General features: G+C 41.0%; 1 protein-coding gene across 1 annotated transcript; it reads left to right on the top strand.

Moving 5' to 3' along the window:
* The first annotated feature begins 1,886 nt into the window (after window positions 1-1,886).
* Window positions 1,887-25,238, top strand: HSPH1 (heat shock protein family H (Hsp110) member 1). Its single transcript, XM_075420135.1, has 18 exons — window positions 1,887-2,175; window positions 2,806-2,863; window positions 5,801-5,941; window positions 7,757-7,879; window positions 9,568-9,667; window positions 12,620-12,753; window positions 13,234-13,478; window positions 14,369-14,597; window positions 15,520-15,626; window positions 16,963-17,096; window positions 19,241-19,446; window positions 20,176-20,307; window positions 21,026-21,163; window positions 21,588-21,713; window positions 22,236-22,343; window positions 22,436-22,555; window positions 23,712-23,873; window positions 24,381-25,238. Exons 1-18 carry the CDS (start codon window positions 2,069-2,071, stop codon window positions 24,579-24,581), a joined length of 2,571 nt encoding a protein of 856 aa, XP_075276250.1. The 5' UTR covers window positions 1,887-2,068; the 3' UTR covers window positions 24,582-25,238.
* The last annotated feature ends 938 nt before the right edge of the window (window positions 25,239-26,176 follow it).

The raw sequence follows: 26,176 nt of genomic DNA, 5'->3' as shown, positions 1-26,176 counted from the left end.
TCCAAGCTCACTACTGAGCTTAACATTTTTCTCCCTCTAGAGACCAGCTGCAAATGTGGGCAAACAGTCAAGTTTGTCTTATTTCTATTCAAGGATAAACAATTTACAGCAAAGGAGAAAAAGCAAAATGAATGTTTGGTATCTACTTTTATCATCTATGGTGACACTTAAACTAGCGGGTATGCTGTGTGTTTATCATTTGCCACAACAGGATTTTCTAAACAATGACTGAAAATACTAGGCACCCAGCTTCTTGTCACATAGGGCAACAGCTGACACACAGACGAACTGCTAATAAAGGGACTGGATTTTCACCTTCATGCTCTAGAGAAGTAGGCAAGGACTTTGGATGGTCTTGAAGGCGGCGGAAGTATTTTGAGCATTTCTGTACCACCCATGAAAAAGCAGGCTATGTAAGCACCTCAATACTTTGAAGAAGTCTACCTCCTCATTTAAATTTGGAAGTGCATTATCAGGAATATTTGCCACATCAAGTAGGGACAGGAAACCTCATCAACATACACACACACCTTAGTGTTTGGTCAACTGTCAGCTTATTCTCAAGCTAGAAGTTGCATCCTCAGCTACAGTCACACAATGGTCTCAACGGACTTCTCAGCTGCGTGGCTCCTCTGAAACAGGCGAGCATTATTTTAGGGGACCAATTCCTCCCCACATATGCTCAGCAGGGGTCAAGATCCAACACACAGCTGAATGTTACTCAACCCTGAAGCAAAGCTTTAGCAGAGACAGATTGCTGCGGCACAGCATCTAGAAAGGGAGCAGGGGCAAAATACTGCCATTCTGTCCCTCCCACACGGGGTCACTCAGGACTCTGAATGCCAGCGCCTCTCCCTGCCCTCTGTAACAGCCAGGGCCAGAAGGGCCGCATCTAACAGATGTTACCACTGACAGCCAAAATCAAGCTCCGCGTACCTGCCATCGCTCCATACGGAGTGCGGGAGGCTAAGGCCCGCATGCGGCAGGGGACTGGGTCCTGAACCAACAGCTAGAGCTGGACAGCTCGGAGGCAACGGGACATCTGTATTACAGTGGAGTGTGGCACTGGACACAGAGATAAAAGTCCTCTTACGGAGGGCAAGCGATCTGCAGCATTAATATATTTAACCTGTTCTGTTCCTCGTCACTAGCCCTTAAGAGCACCCCAGCAGCAGAGCTGGGAGATGCTGGTAACCAGGTGATAGTCGAGTCCAGGGAGAGGTTTCCCAGCGTACCAGAGGAGCTGGGACGTTACCACCAACAGCTACCTCTCCTCCGTTCCCCCACGCGTAGGGGCTCAGCAAGACACGGGCTCCTCCAGGCGCACAGCTGCGGAACACCCCCGGGCAGCAGCGCACCGCCGCACCGCTGCCCCGGCAGCTTCCTCAAGCGGCCCCCGCCGCCGCGCTCCTCCCGGGGTCGGCCGCGGCCCTTCCCCTCGCCATCCGCGCTGGACACAGGCTCCTTCCCCCCCGCCGCCGCGTACCGCCATTTCCAGCGCCTCAGCGAGGCCGCGGTGCCCGCACGGCCCTCCCCGCCCTCGCAGCGCTCTCTCCACCAGCGAGCTGCAGCGGAGCTCTCCACCCGGTCCCCCCCTCCTGGGAGCGGGCGGCGGGGGGACCGCGGGACCGCGCGGAGGAGAAGCCGCTCAACGGCCGCCACCGCCTTCCCGGCTCGGCCACGCCCCTTCCCGCCCGGCCCCGCCCTCGCCCCCGCCGCGCCGGCTCCGGCACCGGCCGGCGCGTCCCCTCCCCGCCCCGCCCCCTCCCTTCGCGGGGCCGGCGGCGTCCGCGGTCGCCATGAGAACAGGCCGCGTCACCGGGCTGCGGCGCCGCTGATTGGCGGGAATTGTTCGAGAACGCCGCGGAAGGCGGAAGCGGAAGCCGCACGTGGAGCCGGCGAGTGGTTGCCGCAGTTTCTGGAAACTTCGCCTCGTTGTCATATTTAAAGCGGCGGTGCCGGCTGCTCTTCTCCCCCCTCCCGCCTGCGCGCGCCGTGTTGGGGCCGGCGGCCGCAGCAGTGCCGGGAGCGGACCGGGGCGGGGGGGCCTCCCGCTGGCGGCGGGGCCATGGCCGTGGTGGGCTTCGACCTGGGATTCCAGAGTTGCTACATCGCCGTGGCGCGGGCCGGCGGCATCGAGACCGTCGCTAACGAGTTCAGCGACCGGTGCACGCCGTGAGTGGGGGGGGTCCGGCGGCGGGGGGGTGAGGGAGGGGGTCCGGCAGAGCGCCCGAGCTGGAAGGTGCTGGAAGGTTCCGGGAGGGGGGGGGGGGGGTGGTGTGCCTGTTCTGTGGGGCCGGGGCAGTGGGCGGGGGGGGGGGGGGGGGGGCGGCAGGGACCCGGGGCCGGAGCGCGGGCCCTGGCTGGGGGGGGGTGGGGAGGAGGCTCTCGGCGAGCTGCGACCCCCGGTTGCCAGGTGAATCCTCGCCGCGGCAGCGTGGTTTAAATGGGGGACGTCCCTCCCTCTCATTCTCTCTCTGTGGTGGGGTGGGCTCTTATGGCCGCCCCGGCGCAGGCTCTCCTCGCCCCGCGGTCGGTCGGGGGTGGGAAACCTCAGGCTGGATGTGGGAGGCGGCCGTGAAGCTGCGCGCAGCCGGGCGCAGAGGGGTAGGGCGCAGCCGGGACCCGGGAGCTCCGTCGCGCTCGGCTGCCCGCGTAAACCGCTGCCGAGACGGACCCCGGGGCCCGGGACGAGGGCCTGGCCGGAGCGGGCTGGAGGAACGCGGCGGCGGGAGGCGTATCGCGACAGTCCGCGGTCGCGTTCGCCGGCCGCACGGAGCTGATGAAGTCTGTTGTTCTTTTCAGATCGGTGGTTTCGTTTGGATCCAAAAACAGAGCTATCGGGGTCTCGGCTAAAAACCAGGTAGGTCGCTTCCCACCGTTTGTGGACGGCAGTAGATCGCCCAGGGCAAACCGTTCGAGTACCGGTGGGTGCACAGACTTGGCTCTCTGTAGTTAAAACCAAATAACTTCATTTTCCTTGTTACGCCTTTTTATTTTAGAAAGGCTGCGCGATGCTGCCGTGCTTCCTTCAGAGAAACGCAGGGTGTTTTTTCTAGCATGCTGCTGATTTCTCTTTCGTTAGTGCTAATATTTTCCAGTCGAACACGTTGCTCTTCCAACAGCTTAAGGTCATCGGGTTTCTTTTCCTAATGCTTCTGTGTGGGATTTTCCCTGTGCCTGAAGGAGAACGTTTTAAGTGCTGTGTGTGGTTTCCTATAATTAGGTGCCTGGGGAGAGTCTTGGCTTAAATTCGCAAACCTGTTTAGGTAGCTTACTACCTTTGGTTAATCCAAAAGGTGGATTTGAAGGTGTAATTCTTTGGGTGTTTTTTTTATTGAGGTGCTCTGGGAGATTGAAAATACTACTTTGACGAAGAAAACTTTCAATTTAAAAGGAGAGCTTAATTCTGATGAATCTCAGAATAACTAAATGTAATGGCTAAACAAATGAGCAGGTGTGGTGGTGTGCTGTAGGCGGTTATGTAACTGCTGCTGGTGGAGACCAAGGCTGTGCTCGCGGATGTGGTGGAAGAGCTGCCCTGGGTTTTCAGGGAGAGAGCCCTCATGGGCACTTTTTCCCCCACTGTAATAGCTCCCCTCTTAATTTTGAACAGACAAGGCAGTACAAATAGCTTATGTGTTTGCAATCACATGTACACTCTTGGTTAGAGGTTAACATCTGGAGTAATAAAGTAAATGCATATGTTTCTGGTTTTTTCCTCTATTTTCTTTTTAGCGTTGCTTTTGTTTGACTGCTTTCACTGTTTCAAGACAGAAACTAGTATGATTCATCAGTGTGCAGAAATGAGTTGTTGCTCAAAACAGCAAGTGCTCTGAATTCTATGTACTAGAGTGTTGTTTCAATATTGTTAGATTATTCCAGTAAATGCTGTTGAAAATGTGAAGTAAGCTGAAAGTGAAGTAGATTCTGTCTCTTGAATTGCATTTAAAGGCATATATTTGCAATGATGAACACCTTTGACCTCAATTGCCTTCAGACTAACCTTTATAAGATGTTACTCTATTGTCTTTCATGCTTAGTTGTCCTAGCAGTTGAAACTAAATATTTTTGCCATAGGAAAAGAATGTGAGACTTAAAATGATAAAAGATTTCAGAGCATTTATTTTTCTTGCTGTAATTGGTCTGGTTTGGCTGGCCACCTGAGCTGTAAATTGTGTTTGTCTTGTAAATATGGATGTTTCTTGATGTGGACAACAGAGTTATATTTTTAGGGTGTAATAGCTACTTAAATCAAGGAGGAAAAGGATCCTTTTCATTTGAAGGGGTTTCTTAGTTTAAAAAAAACACACTAAAAAACTCAAACAAAAAAACCCCACCAAAAAAATGCTTTTTGACTGGTGGTTTGAACAATGTGATTATGTGCAAGAGAGCTCATAATACTCAGATTACTTTAACACTCGAGATGCTGTTGGAGCAAATTTTCAGAGAATTTATGTTCCCTTTAGGTAAGTCTGGTGACATTGGAGATGAGTGGTATGTTAGTTAACAGACCATAATTCTCAGCTTTCTTAATTGTGACTAAGTGGGAAGATATTAAAAGATGCTATAGACCTAATGGCATACAATTGTGCTAAAAATATCTTAAGATTGTTCTCTTAGAAAAGGCTCTGATCTTAATTCTAAATTAGGCTATAAAAGCTACCAGAGTATTTGTGCTTCTCTGCCCACTGCATGGTAATAACTTTTGCTCTTATGTTCTTCGGCAATACAGCTGTGAATTATGTACTGTTGAAGTACTCCAAGGGTATGGCTATACAAATAGATGAAACCTTGCTGGGAAATAATCTTGGACACAGGAACTTAAATACTTTATTGCATTAAAGTACCAGAACAGTTCCTGGTGTGATTTTTTGCCTGTACTAACTCATGCACTTAGTAATAACTGCTGAGCACTGTTTGGTTATTAGAATAAACCAGGGATGATTCCCAGCAGGGAATTTGGGTGTGACATGTTTTTCTCCCTCCCCCCACCAGCTTTCTTAAAGCTGTTGTTTAGCAGTGTGGGTATGGCCTGCTTCTGTGTCAGGGAACTTTTCTGTTGGAGAACTGGCATAGTTGCGTAGTTTTCTAATATAGCTCAAATTTTTCAATTACATGATGGAAAATTTTGTGTGCAGTAAGAAACTGATGCCTGCCTTTGGGGGCAGTGAATGCTACAAATCTTTCTGAGTATGCTCATTAGTTGAGTTATGCAATCTGTTGGTCCCTGCCTGAATCTATTCTGGAGAGAACAATGCCCTTGCACACTTTCTCTGCAACAGAACAGGATTCATTCTACTCTGAGATACTTGCAGTATCTCTTTCAGGCTGTTGTAGTGACTTCAAAAACAGTTGTTTGCACTTAATGTAATAGGGTTTGAAGTGAACAGCTGGAGGTTGAGGTGGCTGGGACTGGAGTGCGAGCTTATGGGTGTTGCAGCTACCTGTGAAGCTGGCTCCTATCTTTAATTGTATGAATTCTGCCTAAATTAGGTAGTAGATGCTATAGATCCTGTTATTGCTCATGTGATTGCTTCATGGTTTTAGAAGTACTTGTATAATCTCTGTAATACTTTTATATAAAAGTGTGTAAGTATCTATGTCTCTAACTCATATAATCTTTTGTAGTAATGAGTTGATGTAAAGTACCAATAGTAATTACAGGTGTTATAGAAACAGATGTGACGAGTGAGCAGTTGTCTTAAAACTTGACCAATGCTTGGGTGCATACAGAACAGCACTGACCACTGCAGGCTGAGTAAGAGTGTATTTCTAAATGTCTTGTATTTCTTTACAGCAAATTACTCATGCCCACAACACAGTATCTAACTTCAAGAGATTCCATGGCCGTGCATTTAATGATCCTTTTGTTCAGAAAGAAAAAGAAAAGTTGAGCTATGATTTGGTTCCTATGAAGAATGGTGGAGTTGGAGTAAAGGTAAATTTGTAGTGTATATTTTTGGGTTTTATAGCTAAACTTAAAAGTTTACATTTCGGCCCCTAGTCATGAAAATATAGGTTTAGTTTAATTACTCTACAGGTTTTCTTTAACCTTTCTCTTAAAGAAGAGCTCTTGTATGAGTAGACAGCTTTATCTTTAAATAGTGGATGTAAACTATCAAGTAAAGGTTAATGTGTGAGTAATTGCTGAAATGTGAGCTTTCCTGTTGGTGAATTGCACATCCAGCTCAAACATCCTGGCAGAAAAACTGCTAAGATAATTAGGAGATCGTATGGTTTTACTTCAAAGTATTAACCTTTCTGTCGCTCTTCTGTGGAATACATTGCAACAGCCTAATTGTGTGGTTACAAATGCCTTACAAATTAGTGGGAACTCTTCCTTAAAATAATTACTATAAATGAGTGACGTGTTTGTCTTTAGTGGATTGACTGCCTGGTATAAGTTACTTTGCAACAGATGTTAAAAACCAGTTTGTACCGTCTTGGAGGTTTGACTCTTGCTTATGCTACAAGGACTATGCTGATACAAGGTCATCTTTTCCTTAAATAGGTGAGGTTAATAACATCATATTAGTTTACAGAAGTATATAAAAATACTGATGATGAAGCCTTGCTGGCATAACAGATGATGCAGCTTCACTAAGGAAGATACTAACTTAGGGCTTTGCATTTAGTTTGCAGCTTTTCTCCATACCTTGAACGGGTGCCTCAAAGCTTCAGTATAGATCAGGCCTAGATAGTGGATAGATTACAGAAGAGATTACACATTAGAAAGAATTCTGATTGGAAGAGTAGTCAAGCTTTATGAAAGAGGATTTTACAAAAAGAGGCTTTTTCTTATGCTGTTTGTGAGTGGTGAGGTTAAAGAATAAATTCAGACAGAAATTAATATTTTCCTTTAATTAAAGTGTGTGTAGGAGTCTTTTACTGTATAAGAAAGTCTGATATTGGGAGAACAGTGCTACTTGGTATTTCTTCTTTGTTCTCAGGGTGTTTGGAGAAAAAATTAGATTTTTTTTTTCTATTTAACTGCACATAAAAAGCTTTAAGAATTGATTCATTAAGACTGGGATGTTTAGAGAACAATTTTTGTATGAAAACTGAAATGCTTAATTTTTCCCCAAATTGGACTGATGTGAATAAAAGGCAAGTGCTATCTTCAATAATCAATTCTAACATGGTCCTTCACTTAATCATTACCAATAGTTCTATTAAACAGAAAAATGGTCATTCAAGAATAACTTCTTGGTAAGGGGCCACCAAATAAACTTTTTGCTGTGATTCCTCTTAAGCTTTTAGTTGTTCTGTGTGCATAGGTGAACAGTTCTTGCACAGCTCTTCATTTCAGAGACTCTTCACATATTTGAGCAGAAACATAAAAAGGTCAGGGGAAAATAGTCAGCAAATAATTCTGGATTTTTTTTGCAGTTGGCAGTAGTTTGAAGATTGACAGCTGTTTTTATTTTTTTTGGCATACTGCTGTGTGACCATGTCTAGCCTGAGTCACATTTTAGACTTGTGTCACTTTTTAAATCACTTCCTAGCCATTTCCTTCATCTATAGAGTTGATATGGTTCTTGATGATCGAAGCCTGTGGAAATGGAATTATTGTTTCTGTAGACACTCAACTGGGAAATTAAACTGTAAAGCAAAGTTCTATAATGAAATAATGAAGCATGTCATGATTGATAAGAGTATTAGTCAGCAGTGTATCAAAAACCATTAAATGTAAGTAATTTTTCCTCCAGTTGAAATAATGGAGGAAATAATTTTACCTATTTCTTCTGTCCAGGTCATGTACATGGATGAGCAGCATATCTTCAGTGTGGAACAGATTTCAGCTATGTTACTGACTAAATTAAAGGAGACTGCAGAGAGTAACCTGAAAAAGCCAGTAACAGACTGTGTTATTTCTGTAAGTAATTGTAGTGCACAGGAACAGTATGTCTTTTAACTTCAGCTATTGAGGGCATTTTGTTTCTATTCGTGTAGAGTGAAAAAGAACACTGCATAAGCACTTACAAAGGGATTAAACCTAACTATAGCTTTAGAGCTTTTTGACTTAAAGAAATCCCAGGGCTGCTTCCGTATTCCAGACCCTGACCCACTTCATGAACTTGTTCTCTTGGAGATGTGTGAACTTTTAGACCCAGAACACTTCTGGAATCCTTCTGGGAAGGGTGTATATACCCTTCTGCTACAGCTTGTTTCCATGACTAAGCACACTAATTACTCAGTAAAGACACCTTTGTTCATCAAAGGTTGCCCTCTGGCAGCTGAAAACCTTAGTTTCTGTACCATTGATGTTCATCTCAGTAAGTTAATTTTTATTTTTCAATTTATGACTGTCCAGAAAAATCAGCTCAGGTAACAAACAGTCATTCCATTACAAAGCCTGATTGGCCTGTGTGTTCTCAATGACTCTTTGAACAAGCCTGTCTTGTGTCTAGGAATAGTTAGTTCTGTTAGAAGAATTTGTTCTCCAGTCCGTAACTGCAAAGTTAGTGTCTTCTTATGATGTAGTTTGTCCCTGAGGACATCAGAGATCACTATCCAGTGCCACTACTAGAGATCTGTAGCAAGTTTTCATCAACATATTCCTTCAGAATCTATTACCACTTCTTGCCTGAAGTAATTTTGGCCAAAACAGATTATCTTTATTCATTCAAATACTGTGTTCAGTTTTGGGCCCCTCACTACAAGAAGGACATTGAGTTGCTGGAGTGTGTCCAGAGAAGAGCAGCGAGGCTGGTGAAGGGTCTGGAGATCAAGTCTTATGAGGAGAAGCTGAGGGAGATGGGGCTGTTTAGTCTAGAGAAGAGGAGGCTGAGGGGGGGCCTTATTTCTCTCTACAACTGCCTGAAAGGAGGTTGTAGTGAGGCAAGTGTTAGTCTCTTCTCCCAAGTAACTAGTGATAGGATGAGAGGCATGGCCTCAAGTTGTGCCAGGGAAGGTTCAGATTAGATGTTAGGAAAAATTTCTTTACTGAAGGAGTGGTCAGGTGTTGGAACAGGCTGCCCATGGAGGTGATGGAGTCTCCATCACTGGAGGTATTCAAGAAGTGTGTAGATGTGGCACTGAGGGATATGGTTTAATAGGCATGGTGGTGTTGGGTGGATGGTTGGACTCAATGATCTTAAGATGTCTTTTCCAACCTTAATGATTCTACTATTATCCCTTATTCCTTTGCATCTCACATCTGTAATATTGCTGTATTTCCTCCCCTTTACTTTCGTAAACAGGAATACATCTGCTAATTCTGATTAAGGTTATTCCAAGTCTCTGTCTCCATAATACCTGGTTTCCTATTTTGCACCAGTAATTAAGGTTCCTAGCAGTTGTATACAAATAACTTACTTGTTGCTTGCTAATGTGTGCTCATATAAACTAGCTGATGCTAGTTTAATTCCATCTCAGCTTGATTGAATAGAATATTTGAAGTCTCTATTCAGTACAGTAGTTGCATGTTAAAAGACTTGTAGTGATCAAATGTATTTCTCAAAGAGGAGGAACAGATAAAATATTTAAATGGATACTTTCAAATAAACAGTGTAATGTCTTATCTTCTGGAAGTAACTTCACATTCTCACCTGCTTTCTTCAGGTTCCATCATTTTTCACAGATGCTGAAAGGAGGTCCCTTCTGGATGCAGCTCAGATTGTGGGATTAAATTGTCTTAGACTAATGAATGACATGACAGCAGGTAAGCAGGGTAAAATAGCAGTTTCTGAAAATGAAAGTTGTGATAGAGGGTATATTTAGTTACTGTAAGAAACGGGGCTGACTTAAGATCAGTCATGAGACAAAACCTTTTAAAAACTTATTGCACTTCTTTTGATGTACAGTCTTTCATTTTAATGTCTTCTGTGTGAAGGTGTCTTAAGATATGAAGCCTTAGTGGTAGTTATCTGCCTGAGAATTTAGGAGTCACCACATGTGCCTGGACTACTTGTCTATTTAGTTTACTGTCCAGACTTCATGGAGGAAACCTTATGATCCACAATTGTGGGATTTAGACACTGAAAGGAAGCTCCTTGATGAAGTGTCAACACTTCATAATTCCCAAGGCTTTTGTGAGTGCAATTGTGCCTTTAAAACACACACACAGAGGCAAGTAATTTTCCTTGCTAATCTGTTCGGAACTCTAAATACACATTGGCAGAACCAAGAGTTTAATTTGGTCTTTCTTAAAACAAGCATTCTTACCCTGTCTTCCTGTGTTTTTCTGTTTGCATTTGAGAGCGCATTTGTTCCATGTTTTTTAAATGGCTTAACTAGTGCTTGCTTCCTGGGGGATGGGCTGGGAAGTAGAGGTCTGTACCAGAAGACAAATTACTTTTCTGCTCCCACTGCCCACATTAGTTAGTAGTGAAGAGTTTACTTTGGGAGGACATTCCATGTGAGCGTTTTTGGTGCACACCAGCTGGATTCATGCTTTTAAATTTTATTTTATTTTTTTAAGGAGTAAAGTCTTAAATATGCGTTGATGGAGTAGTATCTTAAAATGTTTTTCCAGAATCAGTTTCAGATAGAGTATGTACATGGTAATATATAGGATTTCTAGTACATGGAGTTACTTCATCAGTATTGTGATCTTCACATTGTACAATTATATTTGCACCTAATGAAGAGTAGATCTGACCATATCATTGCAGAAGCTATAGATGCATATTTGTCATGTAGCTTTAGCTTAATTCTTTGTTTATATAGCAGAGTGCTGTAGAATGTGTGGTAGTGTGAATTCTTGAGCTGGGCAAGTGTGGACCCCACAGTAGGTACACTTTGTCCCGTGTGCCTGGATTCTTCTGAGTTACAGGGCTTGTGCATCTTGGGTGAGTGTGGAGAGAGAAGGAGGAAGGACGAATATCCAACCCTCAACTTTTAACCTTCAAATTCCATTTTCAAAATGTGTATGAAGAAGCTTTGTATCCGTAAAGCCAAAGTTGGTTTAGCAGTCAAAAAAGTATTTTCCAACCTTAGCAGTCAAAAAAGAATACCTTTCCAACCCCTTTCTGTATTAAAGCAGAAGTAGTCACATAAGCCTAGTTTTTGGCTCTGCAAGAACCATGAGTGCTTTTCAGGACTTTTTAGCAAGGAGCTTGATGAGCTTTGCCATTGTGATGAACAGTCCCCAGAAAAGTAGATAGTTCTTTCATCCACTTAGCAGAACCAGGAGCCTTTCTTTACTGTGTAGCCCATAGCATTTCTAATGTTCTTTTCTTTAGCTTGCAATGCTGAGTACTATCCAAGTTTTCCTAATATTTTCAATGTAAGGATCTTTGATTATATCTTTGGGAAAGGGGTCCTGAGGTATAGTAGAGCAGAAAAGGAAAATAGTTTTATTTTTTTAAACAAAAGTTAAATTCTGTTATGGTTTATCATTTTTTTGTTCATAAATTTATTTTTAGCTTGCAAACAAGGGCAATGTGTTCAGTTGGCTCAAAAATACAAATGTTATGTGGATAAACAGACCAATACTCAATTTCAATCAAATTTAGATTTCGAGGATCATGAAAGAATTCCTGTTTTTAATTAACCACCTCTTAATGACTGCTTGTGGGAGGGATTAATGAGTGCCGGTATTGGGTTTTTATAGACCCCAAAGAATCCACACAGATGAGAATGAGTGCACCAGCTGCAGGGGAACTTTATTAGACACCAGAATCCATAAATCTCAAGTCTCTGATCAGTGGGAAACTTGGCTGTACTTGTTCCAGATGGTCTGGAACTACTGCTGTTGATGTGAGAGAGGGAGTCGCTGTCGCTTTCTCATCAAGTGAGAATATGTCAGTGTAACTACAAAACGTTGCTCTTCAGAGCATGTATTCCTGGCCTTCCTTACCATCTTCTCTAATGCTCCAATTATCTTGCCTGATAATCTGTTTAGTATCTTGGCTATTATCTTCATCTTGGAATTTTTTTTCGTCATATGCAAATATACATTCTTGCACATTGTGTCTTGGCCAAAATCTGAGCCTTTTCTATGTAGCTATGTAGCCAAGACTCTAGGCTTTTATTTATCTTCAGTTACCGCATTAGCCTCTTGCCTAGCTTTGACACTGCTATCCATCCAGAATCAATGCTGCTGCAAAACTGTGTTCTGTTCTTTGACTTCATCCTGTGTTTACATGCTCCACTGGCTTCTGTTTTACACTTTTGATGCGCTTCACAAACTGTCCCTGCCTAGTGTTCTGTATAGACTGAGATTCTTCCTTTTTGCAGGCTCTGCTGACCATTTATACCATTCTCAGGCAAAACCTTCATGTCTGGTGAACACTCCTTGTAAATACAAAAATAGGTTTTGGTTTTGTTGTAAAGATGCTCTGTGTTTTTGATTTCTGTGCAAAGCTAAAATCTGAGTAGTTAATAAACAGATCAAAGTAGAAAACCCCCAAAAAGGGTTCTTGCTGCTTAGCTTTGCATGCCTAAACACTTAGAGCATATACGTGACTGAGGAAGGGATTTTTGCTTCTCAGATCCTACAACATGTGTTAATGGAATAAAGCTTCTGTGTAGGCAAGACTTTGCATAGGTGTATGTCTGAATTTGTCTTGCTACTCTTGATGCTGTAGCTTAACGTTCACAGGGGTGGAATGGTATGCAATTGGAGACTCACTAGAGATTGCATTGATAGTATCTGACACTTGCTTTGCAGTGGCTCTGAATTACGGAATTTATAAGCAAGACCTTCCAGCTCCTGAAGAGAAGCCACGGATAGTTGTATTTGTTGATATGGGACATTCTGCATTTCAAGTATCGGCCTGTGCATTCAACAAGAGTAAACTAAAGGTAGTAAGATCATATGAAAATAAAAGTTTGAGACATTAGAATAAAATAGTTTGTAAATCTGCATTGTTTTTAAAATTCTGAAATCATTTAATGTGTGGGAAATGACAAAGAGTTGAAAGGTAAAAGATTTTATGTGTGTCCTTCACTTCATTAGAATGGCTTCAAATAGAGGCAATTCCTTGCAGTACACCAGTATAAGATATAAAACAAATTAAAACAGTTTTATCTAAATGGATGTAGGCGTGGATTAAAATGGTGAATGCTTAGGATTGTCACCTAGTTACTTGGTCTTACTTCCACTGTAAAAGTGAAGAGCAATTTTTGGCTGATGTGGTTGATTGAAATGCTTGAGCCTGTGCGTTGGAATATTGACTCCTCCCTAGCCCTTTTTGAAGCAAAGGCTTGCTGATACTGGAAAACTGCTATTCTATTTGATTTCTACTGAGTGTAAGACTGAATAATGGTGTTCTTTCAAACCAGGTACTTGGCACAGCATTTGACCCTTTCCTAGGTGGAAGAAACTTTGATGGAAAGTTAGTAGATTACTTTTGTGCAGAAATAAAAGCAAAGTACAAACTGGATCCAAAAGCAAAAGTTCGAGCTCTTCTTCGTCTGTATCAGGAATGTGAGAAGCTGAAGAAACTAATGAGTTCAAATAGCACAGACATTCCCCTGAATATTGAGTGTTTCATGAATGATACTGATGTATCTGGGAAAATGAACAGGTGAGTTCTGTACAAGACAGGCTGTTGCTTTGGTGGTCATACTTCTTGAACAAGTGTTTCTGAAAGAAACTTAACAGTGATAAAATGAAGTGCAAGTGCTGAGTAGCTGTGGCATTTTTGTAATACTAGGATAACTAAGGCTGTGAAATGTAATGTTCAGCTATGTGAGCAATTTTTTGGTGTAATAATGCATGTATAAGAAGCTTGGGTTCTTTTTGTAGAATGACACATTCTTAAAACAGTGGACGGATGCATGCAAAGCAGATGGGGGGGCAGTCTGTATATTTAGGCCACCTGTATATCTTAGGTAACCTAAGTCCCATACTGCTCTTCCACAGTTGAAGCTTTGTTCCTTTTTTTGTTCTTACTGTACTGTGGATATTGGCAGAAAAATGGAGGACAGAAGCAGTGCTTGTGGGGGATGACTTTATGGTGTGAGTGTAAACGAAGTCTGTGTGTGTGTCTTTTGCACACACAGGCACAATTTAATTTGTAGTCAGTGCTAGTCCTGTAACTGCTGCCAAGAGAGCAGAGCAGTGGGGCTTTTTTACTTCCCTCCAGTATTTAGGCAACAGTTTTTCATTGTAAAGGAAGTACCAATGTCTTCTGTATTGTTATCTGTAACCTGTGCTGAGAGGCAAATGTATAGCACCTGCCCAAACAGTACCTGTATCTTATTTAACTACACTTACAGCAGCATAGGAAAATCTGTAAGCAACTGTTCATCTACTACGTTCTCTATGGTTGTTTCAGCCTACTCACAGGGTTTAGCTTTAAGTCTCTTTGCAGTGTTCTTAACAAACCTGGTCAGCATCAGTTTGGAAACAAGAATACTGGGAAGGCTTAGCTGTGGTACAGGCATTCTTTGGTTAATCCATTTCTTTTCTTAGGTCACAATTTGAAGAATTGTGTGCTGACCTGCTTCAAAGGATAGAGGTGCCTCTGCTTTTGTTAATGGAACAAACACAACTTAAAGTGGAAGATGTGACTGCTGTAGAGATTGTAGGAGGAGCAACTCGCATTCCTGCTGTCAAAGAGAGGATTGCTAAATTCTTTGGTAAAGATGTCAGTACTACACTGAATGCAGATGAAGCCATAGCTAGAGGCTGTGCTCTGCAGGTATAGTACTGACAATACCTGATAAACTGAAAAGTTGCATTTCTTGAGAGCATGTTTTTGAAGAATTAGCCAAGCAGTTGTGAGAATTGGCAGAAGTGGTCCACTTCAAAGCACACAAGGGAACATACATGTTCACTGGGTCTTTTTATGGGACTGCTGTTTAAAAAGTCCAGAGTACTCCTCTGTGGTGCCGTACTTCACTGAAAGTGCTTGTGCTGGGTGTGTCCTGTAAGCAATCCACTCTTCAAAAGAACAGGATGTAGAGTTCATTAATGAGAAGTTTAAGTCACTGTCAAGCTGAGGGAAGATGTATTAATGAACAAAGTGTATAAGAAGTATCTATGGAGACCCCAAAATATTGCAAGTTTGCATTTTCTGGTATCCAACTTTCCATCAATGTGAAACAGTCTTCTGTCTCCCCTATACTTTTACAGTTTCCAACTAGAGAAGTGTTTTACAAGTAAATCACTTATTCTGCTGCCTTCCTTTTCTCCTTTCCTTATTCTCCTATTTCACCCTCTCTTCTTTGACTTCTTTAGCCCATCTCACAAATTGCTTTCCATCACTAGCAATCATTTGTCTCCAAGGAAAGAAGCAGGACCTGTAAGATAAACCCCACTTCTTTTAGGCCTAAGTGATGTAGCACTTCTGTTCTTTACAGTCCTGATACTCATTTAGACTGTTACCTTTTTTCACAAACTATGGTGAAAAGGCTAAAAGTCCCACTAACCCAAAAGGTAAAAAAGCTTCAGTATGAGATTTTTGTTTTCTTGCCATACTCCACTGAAATCAAGCAATTCGCCTAGCTCTGTTTTAGTAAAGTCAACACAGTTCACATATCTTCTTCAAAGATGTTTAGCTGTCTCGGGCGGTTGGAGCAGAGCAGTTAACCAACTTTAATGCATGTCTGTGTTTTGTTTAGTGCGCAATTCTTTCTCCAGCGTTTAAAGTGAGGGAATTCTCTGTGACGGATGCTACGCCGTTCCCAATATCTCTGTTGTGGAACACAGAAGCAGAGGACACTGAAGGGTAGGTAGCTCAAACTCAGTTCTGTGAAGCTTTTGGCCTTCATAATTCAAAGATAATGTTCTTAGTTGCATTTGAATTAGGATCTTGGTGTTCTGATGCCGAAAACCTGTAGGCTGTGATGATTGACAAGGGAGGTAAAGTAAAGGGAGGTGCTGAAATTTTAACCATAAATCCTCATATATTAAAAAATAAGGATTAAAAAAGATATGATTGAGTGAGCTACCAACTAATATTCTGTCTTGCATTGCCCTTATCCGGTTGTTAAGTTTTAGAATACAAAATGAGCTAGAGCAGCTGCTGTATCTCACTTCCCTTTCTGGCTTTTTTTATTCAAGGTGTTCCGATCACCTGTCTGGATTCTTGCTTTAGTAAGAACATTATGCTCTATGTAAATACTGTGATGTTACATAGATGCTATTTATCTGGCTGAGAACAGAAATAAGGATTTAACTCTTAAAGTTTTGTAAGAGAAAAATCTTGCAATTGCAGTGTCTTAAGACTCCAACCTCTCTGCTACTGTGCCATGCCTGTGGGAAATGCAGTTGCTGTCTAGAATGTAAAGATGTCCAAGTTTAACTTATGGGAAGTACAGAGTTCTACAGGGACCTGTTCATACCTTGCTCATGTTCTTTGTAATTCAGCCTTTTCTTATTTGACTATCTTCTCTGGAGAAGCAGAATCTAGTTGTTCTGTCACATGCTTCTGAGAACATCCTGTGCGTTCACATTCTTGGTAAAGCTCTTTTCTCACATTTAGGTTATTAGATGACATCCTTCTGTAGTTAGGAGACAAAACTTAGCTGGAAATTAGAATCAGGCCGCTGTAATAGCGGACAGACCCTAGAGGAGGAACATAAAATAAAGTGGGCTGTCTTTCTGTCATATCAAGGAATGAATAATAATCTGGTGTCAGGGTTCTCAGCTAAGCCACAGAAAGTAAATGAGTAGGGAATGAACAGGGCTATAATTAGCCTTTTGAGACTAACTGAGGAAGGGTGCAAATTACGATTTTGAATTATGCTATTCCAAGCTCAGGATAATGTCTTTGCAGGAAACAAATTTTGGAGGTCTGCTGATAGTCTGTCACTGAATTGCCACCTACATCTAAACTTACTTGCTTCTGAGACTCAGAATTAGTGGAATAGGACAATTTCCCATTACAGTACGCAAGTGGGTTTCTTTTTCCTTACAGTACAGTAGCAAAGTATCTTTCTTGGAATTGATCAGAAGGGTAAATACGTCAATGTGGTGACATTTCTTTGAGGAGTTCAGACCCTAGATCAAAGCCTTTCAGCTCAAATACTCTGCTAAAAGTGATATTTTTCTCTTTATTATAGGGTTCATGAGGTGTTCAGCAGAAATCATCCAGCACCTTTCTCCAAGGTTCTTACGTTCTATAGGAAAGGTCCATTTGAGTTAGAAGCTTTTTATTCTGATCCTAATGGAGTCCCATATCCCGAGTCAAAAATTGGTAAGCAATTGTCCTGGAAATGGTGTTCTCACATTGTTTGGTCTTGAATCAGTTTGGTAACTGTAGTGTGTTACAGTATGGTTATATGACACAAATTTAGGGTTTTGTGTCTAGAGGACTCAATTTTCCATTCTCTGTTCCGTAGGTAACTGAATTTGGAGTTTTTATTTTTCTAGCTTCTAAAGCTGCTTCAGCCTAATGAAGAAATGAGGGGAAACTGGAGCTGAATGCCCAGGACTAGAATGGGGCTATCACTGTGAAAGATAACTTTTAAACTTTTTTATTCTTTTCTGCTTTTTTCTGAAGCAAGCTGGGAGTACTAGAAAAATATCTCCTGCATACAGAGAACTTAAACACATGTTGGGTAACTAGTTGTTCTTTTTGCATATGCTTTCTGGGTTTGACACAATGCTGAATAAGTTTTAATCAAGGCAGCCTGAAATAGTGGCAGCTACAAGACTACAGTATTGATTTGAAATGTCTAGGTAACATTTATAAGCAGATCTTTCCTTTTTGACAAATTACAACATTGACCGAGTTTTGACATGGAGTTTACAACGTGGTTAGAAGATTGTGATGGTAAAGACAGGCCAATTAAATAATTGGTCTTGTTCTAAGCATGCAATTAAATGTTGTATGTTTGCATGCAAAATTAAGATAAAGCTATTACTGGTTGTGAAGTAATTGCTTGGTTTTGTTAGGAAGCTAAACTTTTTTTTCCAAAGTGGTAGAAGAAATGACAAAGCTTGGTTAAGTATTGGTCAATACAGCTGTCCTAATACAGCATTGCTAGAATTTTAGTGTTAAAGATAAACTTTATAAATATTGTTAAAATCTATGGGAGAATATATAGGGCAAAAAACATCTCTGATTTACCAATATTTCAGCTAATCCCCAATGCACTACAAAGTTACAAAAATCTATTATCCTAAGAGAAATCATCGGTTGTTTTCTCTCCTTCAAAGTAACTTATGTGGTTGTTTCATTGAGAGTCAAAGTTCAAATACCATGTGTCTTAAACTATCACAATATTTTGTAGTTACAGAAGCAGACGACTTCTTTTCATCTTAATTCTTACCATAAAGACTGATAGTGGGATTTGTAAGTGTTCAATTTATATGGCTTTAACAAACGAGCAGATGTTTAACTGCTGTTCTACAGACTGGTAAGAACAGAACTGAAAATTGGACTGGTTTTGGCTCACTGATTAACTCTTTCCTCAGAACAGAATTGTTAGTAGTCCTAATGGGCAAGTCTGTAGTTCTGATGAGACAACCGAAAGGGAGGACAGGTTACACCTCCAGTATTACTGGATTTACAAGAGAGGGGAGATTACATTCTTTAGCCTGCAAAGTAAGCAGGTAAAAGCTTGTATGTATGTGGTTTAGATCTATTGATGAAGGAATGGTGTGTGTATGTGAGCATGTGTATAGGCAGCCTGTGATGAAATCAGTGAACTGGTAGTTTGCAGCTGTACAAGCATGGTAATCTCCAGTTCACTGTTTTGGTGATACACATAAACAATGTAGTAGACAAGAAAAATATGTCTGTTCTTAATGTGAACGAAACGTTATTCTTCATATACCGTTAGTCTGTCTGTTTTAGTTTCAGAATACTTGTTTCAAGTATTATAGGAGTTAAAAAATAATTACATTCTGTCCTAGAGTAAATGGTAATTGCAGACTTAGATGGATGTTAGAAGCTGAAAAGAACACTTCTAGAAATACTGTTTCTATGTTGGCCAGTAACTTGTCTTAAAAAGACGTACCACTTAGCACTGGCATTGGCTTAAATCTTTGTGTAGTTTTCTTTCATCCCATGATAGCATCACAGGTAACACAAGAGGGAGTGAGCTTTTGCTTTTTCTACTTCCTTTTACTGTAGACTACTAGAGGCAGGAGAACCTACCCTAGATGATGAAAATAAACATTCTCCCTATTGACTTGTAAGGTAAAGTTGGCTGAAAAGCAGTGTACTCTTTGGTTTTTGTGATATTCATTTCATTTTTGGGGTTGATGAGATTAGTACAGAGGCTTCATCAAATGTTAAGAAAATGTGTCCTCTCTGAAAGAGGGAGGTGTTTTCCTGGCTCTAATATTATTTATTTAATTCCATTGTGTGAGTATTGATTCTTTTGGTTTTAGGTAGGTATGTTATCCAGAATGTGGCAGCCCAAAAAGATGGAGAGAAGTCTAAAGTCAAAGTGAAAGTCCGTGTCAATACTCATGGCATTTTCAGTGTGTCCACTGCATCTATGGTAGAACCAGTTAAAAGTGAAGAGAGTGAAGATGTTGGTGTTGAGACTGAAGTGGAATCTCAGGATCAGAGGCCTACTGAAAATGCAAGTGATGTAAGTTGACCTTTCTTGTGTGTGAATGTCCTTACTGATGAAAGTAGGTTCTGCTGTTACATACTCTGGAAGAAAAATACATTCTTCTGAGGAAGCAGAATGAGTTTTGTTTTGAGATGTGCATAGCTGTCAGGAAATATAATGTCTTTAAGAACAGGAGAAAATCAGTGCTGTCTTAAAAGTGGGTGGACTTCAAAACAATTATGGGACAAAGTGCCAAGTAGCAGCGGGTGGGGTTGCTCGAAGCTGCCACTATTATCAGTGTGTTCCAAATGAGAAAACTTGGTTTGGATTATTAGCTGTTGGTGTTCTGTGTTAAAAGGATTTGTGTGTAATCCTTTGTCTTAATAAATTTTTGAAACTTTTTTGTGTAAGGGAAAACTGGATTGTTTTGGTGCACTTGATATTTTAGTAGTTTTCTGAGGGGGGGCGGAACTTAAAAGCTATGATTCAATAGAATAAAAGCTACTTTTTGTAAGAGAAAGTGGTAACATGCACACACACAAGTACTATGCTGCAAGCCTGGCACTGGTAGCATTTTCACTAAGTCCTTCTGAACTTGCACCTAGCCTGTATCTCCATTAAAACGTGTGTGTTTCTGTGTGTGCACAGAATGCTTTGTAGGGCACTTTGTACAGTACATGCATTAGAAGTGAAGTGCCCTATAACTTTTATTAAATGCAAGTGCACATGCCTTCTACATCCTTTGTGCCTGGGCTTTCATTTCAGAAAAATATCCAGCAAGAGAACAGTGAGGCTGGAACACAGCCCCAGGTACAAACTGATGGTCAGCAAACGTCACAGTCTCCCCCTTCATCAGAACCTCCCTCTGAAGAAAACAAAATCCCAGATGTCAAGAAAGTGAGTGACCCTTTAACTCTGTTGAAAATGTTATGCTCTACAATGGTGGCATTTTAAATGGTAACATATTCCAGGAAAAAGTAAGGAACTTGGTGCTTGGAACCTTTTTAATTTTTATACCTTTTCTATTGTGAAAAATAGTGTATGTATCTTGTGATGAGTTTTGTAAAGAGTTTGCAAAAGGATGCTTTAAAGTCTCTCTACCACTTCCTCATTTCTATGCAGTGCTGTACAGCTAATTTGTTTGGGTTGCAGGCATTTCAATTTGTTGAATGGTTGTTAGAGGCCAATCTGTGAGAAGCCAGGATCAGGAATTCATAGACCTATGTGAAAAATACATGTCTGCATGGTATTTCTAGTAGTTTGCTCTTTCATCTGTATACAGTGAAAATTGTTTTGGGTTAAAATTTTGCCACTGTCAGCATCACCAGTGAAGTGCTAAGCTACAGCTGAGCACTTCTGGAAAACCTGCAAGTACATCATGTATTGGAGAAGTGTCCTTCTAGCTCAGTACTTACTGTCCATGAAATAGACTGTAAGCAGACTCGGATAGGAGATGGAATACCTGAAGGGAAAGTGCTTCACAAGTACATTTTGAAGATTCTGAAAACACAGAACATCTCTGCATGTTCTGCCTGTGGATGTTTCTTTCATCATAGTGCTACTTCATCTGAAGGAACTCAGGAAAATGATCTTATTTTTGTTCTTTCCAACTCAGACAAATGAGAGGAAAGGTGATCAGCCCCCTGAAGCTAAAAAACCCAAGATAAAAGTGAAGAATGTGGAACTACCTATTGAAGCTAACTTGGTTTGGCAGTTAGGAAAAGATCTCCTCAATATGTATATTGAAACAGAGGTGAGTTAGTGTGGTTTAGACTGCCTTCTTGATTGCAGTTATTAACCATTCATCTGTTTTTTAAGGTAACCTCTAATCTTTTACTGTTACCTCGAAGTGTGAACTCAAATGACTTAGTGAGCTAATATGCAATCCGATTTTAACACATAACTGACAAATGTTAGTCAGAAAGATTGACGTGTTGTTTATAGTGACAGTATTAGAGCACTGATACATGGAATGACATCACAGATTGGTTTGACTTCTAATGTAGGGAAGTGAATCCCGTTTCTTCAGGTGAGTCCACGCTGTAGCAATGACAATTCCAGCAGTTGTGTGCGCCAAGGCCTCTGGGAGATTGTGGTGTTTTACAGGAGCTGCACTTCGTAGAATGCTGCTTCAACATAGGTATTTTTTAATTAAAATATTTTCTGTGGTTGTACAGGGAAAGATGATTATGCAAGATAAACTGGAGAAAGAAAGAAATGATGCAAAGAATGCAGTGGAGGAATATGTGTATGAGTTCAGGGACAAGTTGTCTGGACCATATGAAAAGTTTGTTTGTGAAAAGGTAGGTAATGGTTTCACGAGCTTCTCTGAAATTACTGATACTAAATATCTGTTCTGTATTCCTTCATCAAGCTTTCTTACAGCCACCCTGGAAATAGCTGAAAACTAACTCATTTGAATGGTGGCTGGGACTGATCCAGTATTAGGTTCAGGCTTAGCAAATAGTACATATCCCTGAAAATAATTTTGTCACGAATGGAGTAAAGTTTTGATTTCAGATAAAGTCAGTGACTAGAAGAAGCTGTGTCGCTGTATCCATAACCAAAAATATGAATTAAAGCTGCACCCTAAGCATTGGCATAATCAAGGACTAAGGGCTATAAATGCTACTGGTGTCAGAGATGTGTGTTTCCCAGTTCAGAAGCTGGTGTGGTTTAGATGACTTGATTAGGCAAAAGCTGCAGTAGTAATAAAATTTTTTATGTAGGAGGATAAGAATTAATGTGTATATGTATGAGTGTCCAAACACAGTCAATTGGTGCATATTATGGTGTTTGACATGTTGAATTGTATTGATACATAGGATCTGCAGGGGTTCTCTGCGCTCCTAACAGAGACTGAAGGCTGGCTGTATGAAGAAGGTGAGGATGAAGCTAAGCAGGTGTATGTAGACAAGTTAGAAGATTTGAAGGTAGGTCTGTTAGTATGCCCAAACTGCAAAATTTCTAAAATATCACACAAGATGTTGTTGATCGCATGACACATAGGAATTGCTTTTTCTAGAAATTAGGTACTCCAATTGAAATGCGCTATCAAGAAGCAGAAGAACGACCAAAGCTGTTAGAAGAACTGGGACGCAGGCTCCAGTATTATGCCATGATAGCTGGGGAATTCAGGAATAAAGTAAGTGGCCTCAAAGTACCTTTCTTCTACCACATAATGTTTTACTGAGGCTCACCAGCTGGCAGAGGCTTCAAATTAGCTTTCAGATGAGCTGCGATCTACTGTTATATAGGTCACAAACTGAACACTGGAAATGTTTCCCAGTACTCAAAAAGTCTCACATAGTGCGTCATTTTTAGTTGCTTGATGCTTCTTGAAGTTCTTGGGTCAGAAAGGACATCTTATAAAGAGTGAGAGTTAGATTGTGGTCTGATTCTCTTGACCTTTTAAAAGCTAATCTAACATTTTTAGCAATGTGGTCTTGCAGTTCTTTTGGGAATGAGAATTGTGCCATGGTGAGAAGCATTAGTGTAAAAGCTACTCAGGATAAACCAAAACATATACATTTTTTTAATACATATCAGTGATTGGGCGTTTTCTGCCATTGATATTTGAAGACTACTTTCTTAATAAGCATTCCTGCCTTTTCGAAATTTAATCCTTGAGTTCCAACTTAGAGTTTTAATACGACAGCTGAAAACTCAGGCTAATTCAGTTTGAGATTGAGACTTGCATCAGAAACAATTATGTTCACAGCTGTAGATTACAAAATTGCCATTATTAAGTGAAGTCCTTCAGTAGTATTAGTCTTGAAATAACTAGCATCATTGGAAATAATATGTTTAAGAATTAAATCCATAGCTAGAATCCTTAATTAAAATCACAGATTGTGTTGCTGGGTAGGTCCTTCTCCTGGTATCAGTTAAATGTGTAACTGGCATTGTAGGGAGTGCGTCTAAAGTTGCATAGCTGATCCTCTCCTTATCTGTGTACAGCAGAATCGCACTGGGCCTTGGGCCCATGTAAGACTCTCTGGGAGGGAGGAGATGGTTTTCCATCAACCCTGTTAGGAATGTTAGATTTTGTGTGACCTGTTTGAAGCCTCTGTTCCCTCTGTGAGCTAGATTTCTTGTTTGATTATTGGGCAAAGGAGACTTTTTGACATCTGTCTGTCTTGTTGTCTTTTGCTGTAACAGATCTGGCTTGTTGTTAACTTCTATTCATTTTGAAAATCAATAAATATGATAAGTTGTAATTAATTGGGATAGTCTTGCATAACTTGATGACGGTAAACTTGACCATTATTAACCAGTACAAAATGTTTGTGTTTGGGCAGGATGAGAAATACATCCATATTGACGAAATGGAAATGACGAAAGTAGAGAAGTGTGTTAGTGAAGTGGTAGAGTGGATGAATAATGCTGTGAGTGCACAGGCTAAGAAGAGCTTGGATCAGGATCCGGCTGTGCATTCAAGTGAAATAAAGGCAAAGCTACAGGTACGTACCATAAGAAGCTAGCTTTAGAGGCTGGTGCTAAGGCTAGACTGATAGCTGTCCCCCTCAATCTCCCCCGATTTCAACCTGCTGCTCCAGTGTTCTTAAAGGGTAGTTAAGAAGTATGGACAGAAGGAGATTCAGTAGAGAGCAGAAGAGCTGTACTATACTGTATACAATTCTGTGGAGCTTACTGATGTTTTATGTCTTTCAGTCACCTTAACTCAAAACTTGGGTTGTTTTTCAGTGTAACTGAGAAGCACACAATCTTGGAAAAAAAAATGCACGTGAAATCCAAAATATGAAGTTGAAGAACTTTGCCCACAGAACTTCAGAAAGTAGACCTGGTCATTTATTTCAGGGTACAATAAGTACTTGTCAGTTTGGACTCAGGAAACAAATACAGGAGCAAGTTTCAGACAGTCTTTTGGGCACAAGACTCTTCACACTAGTGAAGCTGGTGGGTCCTTACAGTACATATTCTGACCACATCTCTTTTATTTCTTTTAGGAGTTAAACAATGTCTGTGAGCCTGTTGTGACACAGCCAAAACCAAAAGTTGATTCTCCTAAGGAAGAAAACCCATTAAACGAACGGAGTGATTATAAAACTGAAGACATGGGAGAAGATGACAAAAATTCTGAAATGCCCCAACAAAATGGCGAATGTCATCCGAGTGATCAAAACACCATTAGCATGGACTTGGACTAAACCACTGCACTTGCAGCAAGTTATTTCATCCCATGACAGAAGATATTTTTGCTGTTGTATGTGACGAGGGGGGTGGGAATGCGTTGTTTTGGGAACTATTTATATTTCTTAAGACTTGTCTGGGATATGTTGTGTTATGGGAGAAAGAATAGTAATAGTGTTGGTCATGACTATCCTAAAAGGAAAATTGCCTTGGTAACTTTCAGATTCCTGTGGAATTGTGAGTTCATACTAAGCTTCTGTGCAGTATTTAACCATTTGCATCACTAAAGATGAAAAGAAGCCCTTGCTCTGAAATATACTGCTCCTTCAAAAGGTTGTAATCGACACCTTCGTAGGCATTTGTAGATGCCAAGGTAGTTTTCTTTTGTCTGAACATCTAATTGGGTATGTCAGTAAAAGCCAGTGTCTGTCCCATTCATAAGGACTTTTCAGAAGAAATCCTTCTGTTCTAAGGCTTTTGATTATTGCAGTCCAAAGCACTTACAAGATAAGATGGTGAAATGTGTTAGTAGCATGCAGAAACGCTTACGTTTCATCTCTTGCTAAACAATACATTTTTCATGTGGGGTACATAAAGTGAAGGAAATGCTAATTCTGTTAGTGTTATTGTGACGCTTTTTAATGAGCTTTAAAATAAAGTTCATTTTACTGGTATCTCCTGTCTTGTTGGGTTTGGCTGTTTTCAGTGCTTCAGGTGTGTTGCCCTTTCCAGTTTGTGACAGGCTGTTGCTTTGTGTTCCTGTGCATGAGAGTCAAAAAGGCTTAAAACTCTCACACTTCACACAGAACAGTTGTGCAGTGAGTTGAAAGTAACTCAGGTTCTTAATGAGTTATATGCCTCTTTCTTTGCTTTGCCCCAAGGGCTGTATGCACCTGAAAGAACCTGGAGACTTCACAGATGTTAAGTGTAGGACCAAAACTTGTAACTCGGAGCCCTGTAGCTTACAGGCAGTGATCTGCAGTTCAGAACAACGTGTTAAAATCTGATGGAATACTTAGGCCAGGCTCTGCTGTTTTTTCTTAGAGTAAACTGTATGGTAAATGAGATTTCAGCCCATTTTGCTGGGCAGGTGACTCTGCTTAGACCTTGGTAAAGGTTTTTAAAATTATGAATTCCTCTGAAGTAAGTCCCTGTAGTCTGCTGAAGAAGCTTATTTTTATGTGCTTGGAGCAGGGGAGGATGCTGGAAGAAATTGTTTCTATCCTCTGCTTTAGGCATCAAATTACTCGAAGGAATCAGGCACCTGAAATACTGAGGGAAGGATTTTTCCTGGAAGCATATTCCAGAGGGTGTTATCTCCACTGATGTGTTGGAGCACAGACCCCATATAGAAGTATGTGACACCAGATGCTGTGAGATCAGTGTCACTAAATGCAAAGGGTTTTTTTTGAAGGAGTTAGTGTGGCTCTATTTTGTCTGCAGCAATGAAACCAAAAGGAGAAGAGAAATTAATCCCACTGGAGCTGTGGGAGAGGGATTACAGCTGAGAGGACTGGTGCATTCTAGGGCCAACTAATCCTACACATGGCAAGTCTTTTTTTTGTAACTGATGCTTTTAGCAGCCCCCTAAGTCTTCTTGCAGCCAGAGGCA

The sequence above is a fragment of the Opisthocomus hoazin genome, chromosome 1 (genome assembly GCF_030867145.1).
Source record: "Opisthocomus hoazin isolate bOpiHoa1 chromosome 1, bOpiHoa1.hap1, whole genome shotgun sequence".
NCBI classification, from domain to species: domain Eukaryota; kingdom Metazoa; phylum Chordata; class Aves; order Opisthocomiformes; family Opisthocomidae; genus Opisthocomus; species Opisthocomus hoazin.
This window is presented reverse-complemented; position numbering and strand designations above follow the sequence as displayed.